The sequence below is a fragment of the Anopheles arabiensis genome, chromosome 3 (genome assembly GCF_016920715.1).
Source record: "Anopheles arabiensis isolate DONGOLA chromosome 3, AaraD3, whole genome shotgun sequence".
Lineage (NCBI taxonomy): Eukaryota > Metazoa > Arthropoda > Insecta > Diptera > Culicidae > Anopheles > Anopheles arabiensis.
This window is the reverse complement of record NC_053518.1, coordinates 17395461-17412256: the sequence shown is the minus strand read 5'-3', so window position 1 is coordinate 17412256 and position 16796 is coordinate 17395461. Positions and strand designations below refer to the sequence as shown.

Genomic DNA, 16796 nt, shown 5'->3' with positions numbered 1-16796 from the left:
CAATTTCGTTTTACGCAACAGTGGTGGTGCGTTTTTCTGGTGCGGTTAGGTTTGCACCACCGTCTATCCTTTGCTAGCTCTCCCTCTCATTCTCTCTTTCCATCGCCCAGCGTGCTCTTGCGTAAAATCCATCGTTATTTCGTGGAATGGCACGCATTGCTGAGGTAACATAAATTTCGGCACCAAAACCCACACCCGTTCCTTCGTGTTGCGTCTTTGTGGGCGACTAGGCTGGCAGGTTTTGCCGTTTCGTTCCATCAAAAAGCGCCTTTTTCGCGGAGCCGGGCGCGACACAAGACGACCAACGCGAGCGCCAGCGCCAAGGTGTGAACTAAGTGGCTCTTTACGGCGCAACAATTTGAGCCTTTTTCCGTTTATACGGCGTGGAAAGCATCGGTGTGACCGCACAATGAAAGCGCGAGGTAATAAAACCCCCTCTTTAGTCTAACGGCAAAACGTACCGTTTGCTGCTCGGTATGGAGTGACATATCTGTTGTCGGCCTGCCGTCGCGGTATGGATGGATGTGTCATCACCTGCTTTTAAAATGGGAATACATTTTACGGCCCATGCGCTCGGAGGGTGTAACAGGGGGGAGGGTGTATGTTGGTTGCTGTTAACTCTTTAGGATTTATGATTCCAGTCGCTTGTGTTATGGCTCACGGTGACAGCAGTCGGACGAAGTTTGACACGAAGGTTTTGGTTTTCTCTGCATGGTTGAATGGGTGTTTGTTTTTCTGTTTTTACAAGAGCACTACACTAATAGATGCTTGAAGAATGTTATGGATGGAGCAGTGGAATGGTTTAGTGTGCTGTGTCATTTAAGTGATGATGCTTCAAGATGTTTGAGAAGAGATTTCTAGAGAATGTTTAAATTAGAATGGAATTAAGGCACAAATGATTTCTTTGTGATGAATTCTGGTTTTGGTTTTAAAAGTGATCAGAGCGACTGTGATAATAACTTAGTTTTAAGAGTGCACCACAAGAGATTAACATTCTATGTAATTTGAAAAAAGCTCTTATGAAAGTTGCAAACAATATTACGTAGAAATCTAATACTTTTCACTTTGAGTCTCCAAACTACAGCACGCGGGCTCAATGCGGTCCATCAGTGGCTTGCGATGACTTTGTAAAAGTAAACACGATTTTATTTTTGAGACTCTTTTAATGAAATTTTCTATTTGTTTTTTTTTTTAAATACGTAACGAGATCTTTAAAATTCGAAAGCGATAGATTTCTGATGAATTCAGTTTATATTTTCTATGCAAAATGAGTTTTTAGCGTTCACCCACTCGCTAAACGTAAGGACCAAACTGCCCAAGCGCTCCACAATGGGAATTAAGGTATTCTGCAAACCTTTAAACCTCGGCGACCATCTACATATAATATAACACATATAATAGAACCTAAATGCTTATACACATTTTTGAATTGTGCAAACGTAATATGTTTGCCTTGATCTATCAGACTACTACTTCTCCTTCCTGCAAAGTCGACACTAAGAGACACTTGCACCAAATGAAATTGCCAATAAAGCCACATGACTAATTCTCCTTTTGTATTCCCATTTCAGCCAAACAATCACATATGCACGAGAATCCGTCGGATTTCAATACCGGTACGTATCTAGAGTAACCAGTTCGTTTCACTAGAATATTCCACCAGCGGACACTTGACATGGTCAACAACAACAAAAGGGCAAGGGCTGCATTGCCCTCGCACAAGGACAGTGGGTGAGATCAAGCAGTCAAGCGGCGGTTCTGCCGTTTACTCGCGTACAATACCAGAAATGGTTTGCTGCCCTTCATTAAGCTTAATTACTCTCCACCCTCGGCAGACCTTCTACAGCTCCGTTGGTTTGTGTTTGTGCTTGTGTTAATGTTGTTGTTTTTTTTCTCTTGCCCGATGTTTGACTCTTTTTTTATGCGTTCACACAAACCCGGACCCGGCGGGGTCAAATGTCCGGAAGTAACGCATCGCGTGCCGATGTGGAAAAATGGTTTGCAAATTAATCCCAATTTTGTGTCACTCTGGTCCACGGATCCACAGCATCCGTGGATATTGTTTTCCTTCTGCGCTTGCCCCGTCGGCAAGAGCGAGGCTACGCTTAATGAGTCCTCGTGGAAAAAGACAGTGGCATAAATCTCACCGGTAGTCGCAATGCTCCCGCTTCACACATCCATACAGACGTACGAACACATAATTCATATAAAAAGGTTCAGCAGAAAAATGTTACACTGAAGCAAAGCTTTACGCTGCCCCGCAGCAGTACAGCAAGCTTACATACATTCGAGACCGATTCAAACAACCGTCCCACTCTTTTGTAAACGTCGCTTATTTGCTCTTCAACCTGTCCAAATATTCAGCCCGTACATGCTGTACGAGAGGTTTTTCGGTTTTTGCTGCAACCGTTGTATGACGGGGACGTTTCGTGCGGCCAGCGGTTTTTGTTTTCCTTTGCCGGACCTTTCCTAAATAACCATAACGGAGGAACGAAAAAAAAAAACAAGGTCCAAACAAACACATCGGAACCCATCGTGCAACTGGAGCGTGTTAACGGTCCCCGTTTAGCTGCATGTGTGTAGGTGAGCATACAAAAACACACGAGCAATATGGGCACACGGGGTGAAGTGGGCAAGCTAAACTAGGGTTGACGTTTATTGAGAGCGATGGTTTGCATAAGTTTGAAACATTTTCATCATTTTATTATAAAAATCGGAAAACACTTTTGACAACAGTTTACATAGCCGGATGGGGTTCGAGCCTCATTCAAATGGTAAAATAGGTAAAGTTGATCTGCATAAAGCTATACAGGGTTTCGAATCATATAAGGGAATAGTTCAATCACTTAGGAGAATGTTGCAAATTGGTAGGGGAATGTTGCAAGCAAGCTGTAGAAGTTTGCAATCATATAAGGGAGTGTTGCAATCGATGCAACAAACTATCTAAGTAAAGGACAACAGCGAAGGTGAGTGAGGCGTACACCCGACTCAACCGCAAAGCAGCAAGAATTTGATCGAGAATCAATGCGACGAAGACGAAGTACCTACCTGCTTGCTGGAGACTCAGACCATCTGGGAAGTAGTGTAGTACATAAAGGCGACCATTCCGAGGTAATAAAGGAGTTTTGCTATCTCGGGACGGTCGTTACTTCGTACAACGCCATCAGCAGCGAAATCCGGAGACGCATTGTGCAGGGGAACCGACTGCTGAGATCTGAGAAGATTTGAAAGCCACACGAAATTTGAGATATATCGCACATTGATTCGTCCGGTGGTCCTCTACGGACACGAATCCTGGACCATCCGAGCGGAGGATGTAAACGCTCAGGGCGTGTTTGAGTAACGTATTCTCCGAATCAACTTTATTGGTGTGTTAAAGCATGGAATTTGGAGGAGAACGATGAACCACCAGCTTGCTGAACTGTACATACATTACATGCTTTGTTATGCTAAAAAGTATAGAAATATTTAAAAAACTGATATTTTAAACATGTCCATATTGCCCCAGTTTTTCATATATTTTCCATGCCTTTTTTGTTACCCTCTGGCGAACGACAACACCAACACAGCTAGTTTACTCTTTTTCCATTCAAATGACCCTTGTCCAAAGCATTCCCACAAAATTCAGAGCCCTAAATGATGATGTATGAAGTGTGGTGGACAAAGTTATACCTTTCCTGATCTTTCGAACGCGAAACTCCGTCGATGATTGAAAGCACGGAAGTGAAAGCACATTGCATTCATTCGCGTACGGTACCAAAGGCTGCTCGGGCAGTTTTCTAATTAAATAATCCTTCTTTTTTTTACTTCCATTGAAGGCATGGTTTATAATCATCAAAGCATTTTCGGGGTTTTTTTGGTTTATTAACTGTGACAATTCGAGTTCCGTACCTATTCCCTCGGCGGGATCAGTTTATTTGGTTTTCATTTGCAACATCTAAGCTTCACGTGTCACCCGTCCCGCGTGTGTCTGATCTCGGTGCGATTTTGAAGAATTGATCAACCGTCACACATCACCATTGAACATTTCCTTTTCGTTTTTTTCTCCCTCTCTCTATATTTTCATGCTCTCCTCTTCGTCCGACCACTAGAAGCGAGCTTTCCGCGGTTTGCTGAACCGATCCCGAACATAACGGTCACAATAGGGCGTGACGCACTGTTGGCTTGCGTGGTGGATAATCTAAAAGGATACAAGGTAAGGCTGAATTCAGCGGTGGAGCTTTTTGCTTTTATTCGGTGTACAGCGTAGTGTAAAAATGGTGTGCCCTGCAAGTGTGAAACGAATCCCGCGAACGGATGGAGCTGCTTCAAAACAGGACAGACACAGAGGACCTGATACCAGCTTGGAGTAAAAAAAATAAAATAAAACCACCCACAAACAACCCCGAAACAAAATGGTTCAATGGTTCCGCATCCAGGCGCCCGGGTGTTGGTGGGGATTTTGGGTCAGCCTTTTAGTGATAAGTGAATGCTTTACAGAGTGGAAAATGAAACTGCGAACAAAAAAAAAAAAAAGCTCCCATTTGCACAGTCCCAATACCACTGCCCAGGCGGTTTTTTGTAGGCCGTACCTGGATGAGAAGCCTATTTGTGTTGACGTATCTTTTGTGTAAGTGTGTGTGTGTGTGTGTCTCCCCCATTGTTGGTGTCACGCGTTGGACGCATTTCATCGCACCACAATTAGCGCGTGTACGCAATCATAGCACTGTGCATACGTTGTGTTATTTTTTATAAATAAAAAAAACTTTCTGTGGCTTCTGTGGTATTCCATGGACGGGGTTGAAGTGGAGAAGAATGACACAGATTAGAACCGGGACACTGATGATGGGCTTGTTTGCATCCGCAGTGGCACTGGTCATTATCAAAACCGTGCACCCCACACAGTGTGATGCGCACAGGGCTAAGAGGCAGGCGAGCGAATGGTACCGGAGCGGAATTTTGTTCAATTCCTGACCACCATTGCACAAACAGACCACCGATCACCGGGGGCGATATGCATGACACGTGGTTACGGGCCACGCTCTTTACCAAAAACTCTATTCCCCGTTTGTGGGCGAAAAGGTTTTTAGGAATGTTCCTCCGGTTCTCGTTTTTTTGCGGAGGGGGGTGTTTCAAAACCTACCCCTTTGCACCTTTCGGGCGGATCAATGCTGATGGTCGGTGCATTCGGGTGTGAAATCCGATTTTCAACCGCACTATGCTTCGTGCTCGTGTGGGATTACTTTGGGATGGCACACACACACACACACTGGTCGACGCGCTTACTCTGGCGGTGAGTGCTGTGGTGGGTGTTTTTAGTTCGATCCTATTTATCGCATGAAAAATTTGCAAAAGCTGCGGTAGGCTGATGCGTGCTGCTATGGTAGAGCCCGCATTTGGAAGTTATACAGTTTAGTTCGTAAATAAGTGAGGTTTGTTAGTGTGTTTATGTTGTTGTGCTGTTTGGACGAAATAATTGAAGACGATACCAGTTTTTTGATACGCAATATGAGCCGTTCATGGTGACACTTCCAAATGCTTGAGAGAATGGAGATGACTGTATGTTGCTATTTGTAGTATGTGCTGTGCGGTTTTACCTAAAGCTAAAATTAGCTGCGGTTTTCGATAGCTAAAATTTTCCTGTAAAATCAATTCCTAATCGACTGTTGTCCATTTGTCTTTAATGAATTTTAATTTTAAAAGCTTAAAATTATGAAAAAATCAAAATAAATTCTCGATTCAAGTAAGAATACGCTGCTCTGTTGGATTTTTGGGTTTATATATTAAATATTTCGAATTTGAATTCAAGTGAGAAAACACACATGAATTAGAAGGAACTATCAGGAACAGATGCTATCGAGGCGCATGTTGGTCGACGTTTGTGGAGTGCATTGAAAAGATAATATTGCATTTGTTAAATATGTTCTACTTGTCCATATAACGTTGAATGGAGTATGTTTGTCTACGTTAGTTGCGTAAATTTAAAAGATAAAATAGCATATTTTAAATAAATATTTTAAATGTAAATATAACGTTGAGTGAAGTAAAATGCAAATTTCAACTTAAATGTATTCAAACGATCGAGTCTTTTACCAACCGGTGTATTTAATGTTACGAAGGCAGAATAAAGCAAAACCGTTGGGAACGGTGATTGAGCGTTTCATAATCTGCATCGATCATTTGGTAAAAGAGCGTGCAAGCCGAATGATCTAGCCACTGTGCCAAATCATGGTCTGGTAAGCCTTCGTGGAAGGAGATTTTACCTATCTATATCACATATGCATTCAATTTTGCTTTACCATTCCTACTGAATAAAAAATCTCACACGAATAAAGATTGGGGAAACACGTGTTAAAATATGTAGCTTGTAAATATGTAATTTTTTCTAGGAATCTCATGATTAATCAACGAGTAACGGTATTTTGGACAGTTTGTGTTGAAAAAAATAATTCTTATGTGAGTTAAAACATGAACCGGAAACTTATCTATGAAATGATTGCTGCTTTTGATTTCAGTACAAAGTAGTTTGGTCATTGGAAGTACAGCTTTTTTATTCATTACGTCAAAAGACACATATACGAAATATGAGTCATTCTAGCTATGATTCGGTTTAGTTTTAGTTAAGTTTAGTTTATTAATGGACTTTGAAGCCCTCTCGAGTCAAAATTTGTTTACAATACACATTAGATAACGAACAGACCATTTATATATTGTTATTGTTGAACGCATTCCGAACACTTAAAAGTGAAGTCAGTTCCGTTATTGTCATTCCAGGCTCGTAAATATCGTCAGCTGAATTTAATAGACGGCTCATACTTTATTTCTTTATTTTATTACTTACTATTTACTTTATTTATTATTACTTATTACTTATTTATTACTAGTTTAAATAGTCCATGCGCTATTCAATCGCCGGGGAAATAATTGATTATAATGGAGGCGCATGGTGTATCACGAAATGCTGCATTATGACTAAGCGAAATATTTTTTTTTTAATTTGAATAAGGACACGGTATTCCATTAACTTAAAAACTTTGTTGATATGAATAGAGAGAAAAAAAATTGTAATTTTACTTTTAAAAGAAACACATGCTCTGTCAACAAAAGAAGAAAAAACTAAATTCTTGCAAGATTAAATTACACATTTCCTAAATTTCTGTCTCAAAATTCCTGGTTTTGTAAGACATGGTGGCGAATATAATTTTCTTTTTCCAACCAGATTTTTACAAGTAGACTGTCAAATCCAGTTAGTATTGATAGATTTCTTAGAAACTCGCACCTAACCGACATGTCGATGATTGGGAAACCAGGCGAGCTACAATCTTTCCCAGTCATCCCCAGCCTCACGTGGCTCGGTGTTGTTGTGTGGTGCTTTATTTTCTTGCATCGGCGTCAGAAAACACATTTCTGCTCAGCATTTGTGAAATTTAAGCTTCTTCGATCGGTTCATAAAAGTTGTGCGGTACGTGATCGAAATGCAAGATTTGAACTGATGCCCTTCCCCTACTGCCTGACGAATGCAGCCGTGGCGGATGGAAGGATGGATGGATAATTTCACGTAGTCTGTGTTTGGTGCGTCTAGTGATTTTCGTTGCTTGCAGCGGGCTGTGAGGAAAGGGTGCTGTGAGAGAGCGAATCGAAATTGACGTTTAGAAATTTTCTTCCCCACGAAATGCTGATGTTGTTCGAAGGAAGAGGCTTGTGGCCGTTTGGGTAGTGTTTGGTCCTTTTTAAGCGCAAGAGAGGGAAGTTCACAGGAACATGTTCAGTTTGCTACACGGAGCTTCACATGTCAGGTTCCGTGAAGCGACAGACACTAACTCGCCGACCAAGCGACCAGTCCCGTTGACGTTGATCCACTTTCGCTCGAAGCGAACGAGCTGACAGCAAACATCGTCGTCATTCATTCGAGCAGTGCCGATTACGACGTTTTCTCTGCCGTCCTGGTGATAATGTCAAGATCTTGCAAGAGCGCCGCACACCACCAGAGCCAGGGGTAAAAGCATGTGTCTTTGCCTCGGCACAATCCAGCTGATGATCGATGGCAAGATTTAGGGCGAGAACGAAATATAAAAATTGATATATTTTCTATCACATCATCATCAGCAGCACCAGCAGCAGCATCGTCTTCATCCATCGTGGTGCCATGGTGCAGGTTGTTGGAGAGGTTGGTGAGGTACTTTTTTGGAAGGGTGACGGTTGACGCCAGCTCACTGACAGCAAAAGCCACTCTACGATAAAAAGGAGCAGCAAGCCAAAGCGATTGACTTCGGGGTTAGTAGAGTCAGCAATCACACGTTCATTCTGGATCAAAACTCGAGCGGTTGCTCATTCCAGCGGCATCCCTTTCACGGCTGCCCGCACGGCTGTCTCATGGAACTGTATACGCTTCTGCCCAAAAAGGATACAGACTGGGATCGAACGTGTAACGATGGTTCATATGGGGCGCCGACTTTTCCAAACCAAACCCCCGAGCAGGAGCGAAAAGAAAGTAGTATCTGCTGGCATCGTAAACCTGTCGCCCGAAATGGTCCGTGATGACGATGTTGATGATGATGTGGGTTGGATTTAATATCAATAAAGCATAATTTTATTATTGATTTAAAATCAATTCGTTTATCTCCCTAAGCTCATGCCCATGCCGTACCGCTGTAGCATTTCCCATCGACCTAGAAACTGGTTCTCGGGAGGAAGATTGACCCATCGAGTGCGAGGGGTTTAGGTTACGAGAAGTTTCAACATATAGCCGTTAAAGTTCGCATCGCATTTTAACTTTTCCACTGACGATTGCTCCTTGTTTTTGTTTCATGTGTGTGTGTGTGTGTGTGTGTGTGTGTGTGTGTGTGTGTGTGTGTGTGTGTTTGGTCTGTTTCACGCAAAGCGATTCCAAATCCTTCCAAATCTAGCACCTTCGTTTCGGTGCAATAATATCATAACAACACGCAGATTAAGGGGATTTAGTTGCCGTTCCGGAGATATCCATCGACAGCAATCCGCTACACGGTGCTGAATGGGATGTTGTGGGTGAAGGCTTTTTGTTGTTGTTATGCTTCACACCTCTTCCAATCCCCAATCGAATACGCAATGCACGCGATTGCGTGGAAAACCCATTCACGCCGAGCACTAACAATGGTGATGGGGCAAGTGTTTGGGTCATAAATAAATAAATAAAATCAAATGATCATCCTGCCGCTGACAGGGGATAGGTACTTTGCCTATCAAGCACGCATGAGCCTTTCCGCTTTTTCGAAAAAAAAAAAATCGCGTTTGGTAAACTGATTCGGGTAAGCGTAAAAATACAAAATGAAGAACTTTAGAAGGAAGGGGAAGGAAGGATGGCATGCGTTGGTAATTTTATCCCAGTCAAAAGTTAAGCATGTCACTTGTATGCGGTTGGCGTTGATGAAGGTCAAGCGGAGAAAACTTCAGACAAGTGAAGGTGAAGCATTGGGAAGCGAGGCGAAACGGTGCCGATAATTTACGCATCAGTGAGCCCTGGGAAAATGTGATGATCCCAGAAGTGTTTACACGCACGCACATATTTTCATTCGCATCGCAGGGAGAAAGTTTCATTCATCGATATTGATGATACAACTTTTGGTTCTAGGAGAAAAGGATCAAAAAGTCAGTCTGATACGGGTTCAGCTGGAAGAGAAAAAAGAAGTGGTCATTTAGATCGATTCAAATTACCACGGCTGGGGGTTGCTTTTCTGCCTCACTGTATCCATATCTATCACAAAATTCCATTATATGTGCTGACGGTTTGATTTTCTAATTAGACGGCTACAGTTAAGGTCCCATAACGGCAAGTACATTTCTTTTTAATGAATGACATAAGAATGCACTATGCAGCAGTTTACGATTATCTTATCAGTTTCAGCTAAAGAGCACTTCATGATTCTGGCAAAAATATTTGGAAGCTTTTTGAGCTGCATCTTCCATGAGATCACTAGAAATCCAACCGTGGATGTTTTGAAAGCATCCTTTAAAGGAAAAAAAAATTTATATAGACACAAGTGGTTGTATGAATCAAGCGCAGCATATTTTTAAATCCAACGAGTGAGATAATTTGATTAAATGTCAAGGTTTTCTGGCAAAAATTTTACCGATGTGAGTGTTGATTTATTGAGATTTTCAACAGGCTATAAATGCTGAGTATTTAAGTAATAACCTGCTATGGCATAAACTGCAAAAAAGGAATGTGGGCATGGAGTGGAGACATTTATCGCATTCGGCAACGTTCAAGTAAAACAAACAGTGAATAAGACTATCGCAATTGTAATGTACAGCTAAATAATGTATTTAATCAAATGAACTGAGTTATTTATTTTCTTAAAACTATCATACAGGGTTTCCCACGATTGATTGGTTGGTTCCAATCAAATTTTTGTGGGTTCTCATATTTTTTTTGTATGTTCCCATGATTTGTTGGCCGTTTCCCAGAATTTGATGGTCCAATTGTATTGATATCCAATCGGAAAATACCAATGACTTATGGGAACGCATAAAAAAATGATGGGAACTGACCAATAAATCGTGGGAAACCCTGTAATTCAATCTTGTTAAAGCCTAGCCAGTTGTTATTCTATACTTCATGTAGCAAAATTCTCAAGATTGCTAGCTTAAGCGCATACGTTTGACATTATTTTTCCATCGATTGTATTTTTTTGTAATGCCTGTTACAGTAATAAACATTTGCCAGTCATTCATGTATTCCGTGTGATTTTGGATGGAACTGTGCATTGAATGCCATTTCAAACATCATGTAACAAATTACCCTCGATACTATCACCCACGACACAGATTGTATAGACAAGATCTTTTCAAACACGATTTGGCCAGCGGCAATACAATCCCATTAGAAAAAAGAGTTGACTTCTTGGCAAAGTGCAATTTGTTTGCCTCCAGGTACGGGATCCCGTTCAGTCCTTGCATCGCACAAAAATCACGTTGCAAACATCACAAACGTGTTTGCGCCTCGGCGCGCGTCTGCCATTCATCTTGCACGACCTTCAACTACCGGGCGGGAGCTACCCTTGAGTCTGAGATTTTCCATTTTTCAAAACCGCGCGTCCCAGGTCACGGCCATCAGAACCGACACCCAGCGGGTCAAGCGTTCCGGGCTTTGAGCCTGTCACTGTGCGTTGATTTGCCCTCGTCAGAAAGGGTTCGGGGAACCGATGGAGCCGGGGCTTGTTTCTGTTTTACCGGAGCAAGCCACGGGTGGATGTGGCCCTCGGGGAGAACTTAATGTTGTTTACATGGGTCCATTGGCTCCCTAGCTCTCCAGACCAGACTCGTTGCCGGACGGGGACAATGTCATCTCGGAAACGGATGGTTGACGGTTTTTTGCTCCGTTTTTTGTTGTTGTTGTTATTGTTGCTGTTGCTTACTGCTAGTAGTTGTTGTTGCGTCGCATAAGCTGCAAGCCGCACAAAGGACATGAACGCTGGCGAACGATAAATCAAAACGCCGACTATTCCTCTCCGGGAGTGAAGTGAAGCTTTGCGGGCTTCTGCTGGTAAGGCGAGGGCAGTTGACAACACACAAAGCCACGCACACACACATACAAGAGCAACAGGGAAAAGCGAGAAGAAAAAAAGTAAGGACAGAAGAAGTTAAACATTCATCTCATTCATTTTGAGCTTTTTTTTTTGGGTGTGCCATTTTTTCCCTTTCCCACGAGATTGCTTTTGGAAGGCGTCGGGTATCCCTTTCTACCGTTCGAGGACATTTTCGTAAGTGCGAGCGTGTCTCCAAGTCATTTCAAACAGACGTTTTCCAGAATGTCCCTTTTTTCTTTTCTTTTGTCTGCCTTGTCGCATCCTTCGCCTCCGTTGTCAGCCCGGGGAAGGGAGGCAAAGGCCACGGGCAAAGTTTCTGGTACCATTTGCTGGTACCGGCTCCTTCCGTGCGGTGTTGTTTTGCAAAGGGAAAAGATAAATGAATGTCAATGAATTCCATCAGCAGCAGCAGCAGCAGCAACAGTGGCATCGCTAATGCCGAAAAAAAGCAACAGTCAACCGGCCCGAGAAGGCGGGATAAAACGACGAAAACACTTTCACTCATCATTAAATCTATGTTTTATTATTAAAATGCCTTTTTCCTTGGAAGCCCGAGCCCCGGTCCCCGTTTAGCCCGGGTAAGCCGGGACGTGATCTTTCGCAGTCAGCAAACAACGATATCCGCAATGGGGTTCGTTTGCTTTTGCCAATCCGCTTTTCTCCCGCGTTAGCGTGCTGTATGCCGTTGGGTCATGGTTTTGTGTTGTCTGTGTGTGTGTTTTTTTTGTTTTCGTCACTTACTTTCGGGGAAACAATTTGGTGAGAAAACTTACTGCTCGGTTAGGCAGCAACCTCCGTGGCAATAGACAGCGGAGGATGGCGGTTGGCAAATGGTGTTAAGAAAATATTTAGAAATGTTTGTAGCATCAACAATCAGCTCAACCGATCGTTGAAACCATTGACGGCGATGCGGGTAGTGGTGGAGGTGGTGAAGAAACGGGGGGAGAAACGGGAAATTAAGTTTGTCTTGCAATTGAATTCGAACTTTGATCCTCCACCGCTCACCGCTTGCGAGGAGCGAAAGCTGGTCCGCTCACGTTCGTGTTACACATCCCGTAGCTTTGCGCGTTGTGGAAGATTTAAGGAAAACAAAACAATACGATGAAAAACAATCAAACCCGTAACAGAACAACTCGGCAAACAGAAAGCCGCACAGTACGAGCGAACGCCTCAGAATTGTATTTTCCCAGGTGAATGCTGTGGTTGGGCTGAGAGGGTGGTGAGGCGCGGTAGTAACTGGGTTCACAATTTAGCTCACGTAGCACTTTGAAATATGGGACTTACAAATTAAATCCGAACACCACTGTGTTTCTCTGGAGGAACGGTAGCAATTGGGTCTGGTGAGCATTAGATGCTGAGATTTCCTTTCTTCCTGCTAAGTAGCGCACATTTCTCCGGGACTTTATGGGTGAGATTTCATCGAAAATATTAAGTAAGGTTTATGCAATGGGTACATTTGCTTCATTTATAGAAGATAGCGAGTTGCAGTCGTTTTCCTCTCTGATTTTGACGTAATTATTCTCATGTAGGGGTTTATGATATTATGATAATTTAAGATTTGTGTAATGGATTGTTTAGACTTTTTCATGGAAGAGATGATCATGTTATTTCATCATGATTATTCATTCTTCATTATAAAGAGAAGTGTAAATATGGAGCTTGGTGTATATAACGTATTCCAAATAGTTTAAAAAACATATATCTTGTTGTCTTGTTGATTTCATCAAATAAAGTTGCTGTGCTAACAAGTAATTGATGTCAAAATGCTACATATCAATTGATTTTGTTTTTTTCTTGGGATTTTTAAAGTTTTTAACTTGCATCAATTTTTTTTAATAACTCATCTTTTTTTGCGTTTCAAACAGGCAGTTATTACCGGTTTTTACAAAGCACAACAACTTTTGATCCAGGTCTGCTTAAGGCACTAATGAGACTGGCTATCGATGACTTGTTGACATACTCATAGCAGAATAGAGTTAGATAGAGCCCTGCAAATACAGACTCGGTGTATATTGTGTAGTTGAAGACTTTACCGCAATACTGGTCCTTATCAACAATTAGTTGTTGTTTACTTATTTCACTTTTTAAAGCATTTCAAATCTACGACCTTCATCATTCTTTTATAAGGGGGATTTTTTTAATGAGATTTTTCACTATCCAATTTCTAGAAATTATTCTTACTAATAGAGTAGCATTGTCAACGTACATATAGTAATGGTAGCATGGTGGTGGTAATGCACTAAAATAACTACAAAACTATGAAATCAAATATGCATTCATCACAACTATGAGTAAATGTCATTGATTTAATGAAACTCGTTGCCATTTGGCCCTATTTTCTCATTTTTAAGGCGTTTTCCCGTTGTGCCATAGCTAGTATATAAAAGAAGCATGTCCCTGCCGTGATTATAGTCATAAAATCATAAAAAAAATCAGGACATTATGTTTTTTTGGGACATTTTTACTATTTGGGTGAAATAACCCAAGGTCAAGCGTAATAAAATCGTTATCTATTTCAAAGTCCAGTTTAAAACGTATGCTAAAAAACCGTTTTAACGATCAAAATGATAACATAAAGCACCGGAAGCATTTACCGGCAAACGAAATCAAATTAACCGTAAAAAGGATAACGATCCTTCTCCAGAAATTCAAGTTCCAGAGGGTTTGGTTTGATTTTATTCCCCTTTTTCTTTCAAAACACCGCTTAACAGCTTAGCACTTGCATCAATGCGGACAAACACGCAAAAGCTTCACCGTACACTTGTGGGGGGAATATCCTAGCATCGTCTTATTATCTATTGTGGTCCCTAGAAACGATGGAACGAAGGGGTGACCGGAATGCATATTCTCCTTTTCCACCCCCCCCCCCTCCCTGTTGAGACAAGAAACATGGAAAACATCGGTACATCAGTTGAATGTGAGCTTGGGTTTCGCTTTCGTACCAGGCCATTGCAACGAAGAAAACGACTAGCACGAGTACGTGATGTGACTGTGAATGTTAATATATATTTGCCAACCATCCTCCCCACCTGCCAGCCAGCGGACCAGCCACAAGCCTGCTGCCTGACCACGAAGCTTCGTCGAAGGAATTTCATTTCATTTCTACACCGAACCGCATTCTCTGGCTGTTTCGTTTTCGGTTCTGAACCGTCCGACCAATACAACTCAGACCGCTATGATTTGGTGGAAAACTACAGCTTCGATTGTTTCTTCGTAGCTGGTCAGTTGCAGTTTTCTCCCGGGCAAAAGCATTGCCAGAGCTGTGAGTGTGTGTGTGTGTGTGAACGTGGAAGCTGCTAGAAAATATCGAATAGAAGGGATGGAGCCGGAAAAGCACCCGAAAGATGTATGCCGTCCAAATGGCCCTGGTAAAGGAATGCTGCCTAACAGCAATCTCGACCAGCGGCACACCAGCTCCCAGCCCACCGATCTACTCAAGGTTTATGTGTTCGATAAACAGAAAACATCTCTTTCTCTGATTGCATTTATTGCAATTGTTCCTCGCTGCTGGACGTTGCCTCGCCTTTCTACCATTCTTCTTCTTTTTTTGTAGGCTTACAAAATACGGAAAAGAGCGGCCATGGACGCAGGATGCTCGGTTTCGATACCGAGAGCCTCGTTAGCGTTTTACTACAGCTTCCCGCCCGGTTGTGCCCGATACCGGACAGGTTGAAGTGTTTTTCTGCTGTTCGTACCGCTTTTCCACATATTAAAGAAAATTGGCATGAAGGAAAAGCTTCAAACACTTGCACTGGAGTACAAGAAGTTCATTGCTCGCCGTGCCGTGCCCCGTAACCGTACCGTACTCGGTACTGGGCAGGATAAGAGGGAAGCTTATCAAACAGATGAAACAGTGCGCTTTCAATACGTAGTATACCGTTTGTTGGAAACATTGCAGAAGATGCGGACCATCTCGCACTACTATGATGCTGTTCCAACCTTTTCTCTTTTGCTGAAGATTGTTGAAAGAGCTTTTCAAGTGTGGATTAAAGACTTTATCCTTACAATTGTTAGCGTAATGTAACGAGATTCTGCCTGGATCAGTGAAGAAGCGGATAATTGAATTAAGTGAGATTTTCGTAATCTGGCTCGTTTGAAAGGTTTCACATTCGCTAAGTTGTTGCATTTACGTGATATTTTTAAACTGTTATAAGACTTTTCCTTTCTTTCATATTTATCACAATAACCGTATAGTCCTGATTTTAACCACTAATGTGTTTTGTGATTTACTTAATCAGTAGCATTATAGTTATTCATGCGTATAAAGAACAGCTTGTACAGTTTTATGGTAGTGTGTAGATGCGATGTGATTTGGACAAGCCACACATAGTGTCGTGTGTGAATTCAGTCTCGGACAGAAATGTGGATTCCCATGGCTAAAATGCACATCCATTGTTTTGTTTGCATAAGTTATGCTTTAGCAAACAAGATGTGTATGGCGGTAGGTACAAATTGTGGAAAAAACGTGAGCGGCTTAGTTATTTTAGTTGCTTAGTTTACGCCGATTGACTTACTGATTGGTAAACTGATGTTCGCAAATTTAAAATGAAGGCACACGAAGGAATCTAGTAGGAGTTCTTCAATTTTGAATGAAAGTTTAATATATTTAGGGCAAATGAAATTAAATGCACATGTGAAAAGTAAAACGGCAAAGGCTGTTTTAAAAAACACACACACAATAGATAAACACATTGGTCTAAAATTGAAAATTTATCTATTAAAAGTGTGATCACACGATTTTATTGAAATATCTTTTTTTGTAATATTGAAATTTGTTATGCCATTATGCCTGTTTATTTAAACAAATCAAATAGAGTTAATTTTCTTATTGATACCTAAGCAACAAAAAGAAAAAAAATTAAAAAAGCTCAGTATTTTCCAGTTTCAGTAAAATCGACACAGTCTAAAATAAGATCTTAATAAAGCTTAAAAAGAAACCTTCACAATTTTAATATTGCACCTACCCAGAATGACACAAATCAATAACAAAAAACTAAAACTGCCATGAAAATATGCTTGGAAAAAACCAATAGAAGTCTTATCAATACAAGCATTTCATCAAATTTTCATATATACGTGGAAAAATAGGGATCAATGAATGCAGGAATATTAAAGATCTTCAAGTTATATTGGAAGCTTGTTGTAAAGGAATATTGAACACGGTTATTTAATAGCTTTCAAGAACCAAACAAATATTATCAACAATTTAACTCCAACTGTTAACTTTAGCCAATCATGGAAAAACGTTTCATT

At 41.5% G+C, this 16796-nt stretch overlaps 1 protein-coding gene across 3 annotated transcripts in view; it reads left to right on the top strand.

The window, feature by feature from the left end:
* The window catches only part of LOC120901988 (lachesin), a 125291-nt gene that overhangs the window by 66599 nt on the left and 41896 nt on the right, over positions 1 to 16796 (top strand). For 2 of the 3 annotated variants that reach the window (XM_040310401.1, XM_040310402.1), the window contains exons 3-4: positions 1572 to 1616; positions 4092 to 4195. In XM_040310401.1, coding sequence (XP_040166335.1) covers positions 1572 to 1616; positions 4092 to 4195 — 149 coding nt within the window. The remainder of the gene's footprint in view (positions 1 to 1571; positions 1617 to 4091; positions 4196 to 16796) is intronic. The other variant, XM_040310403.1, reaches the window with a different exon arrangement.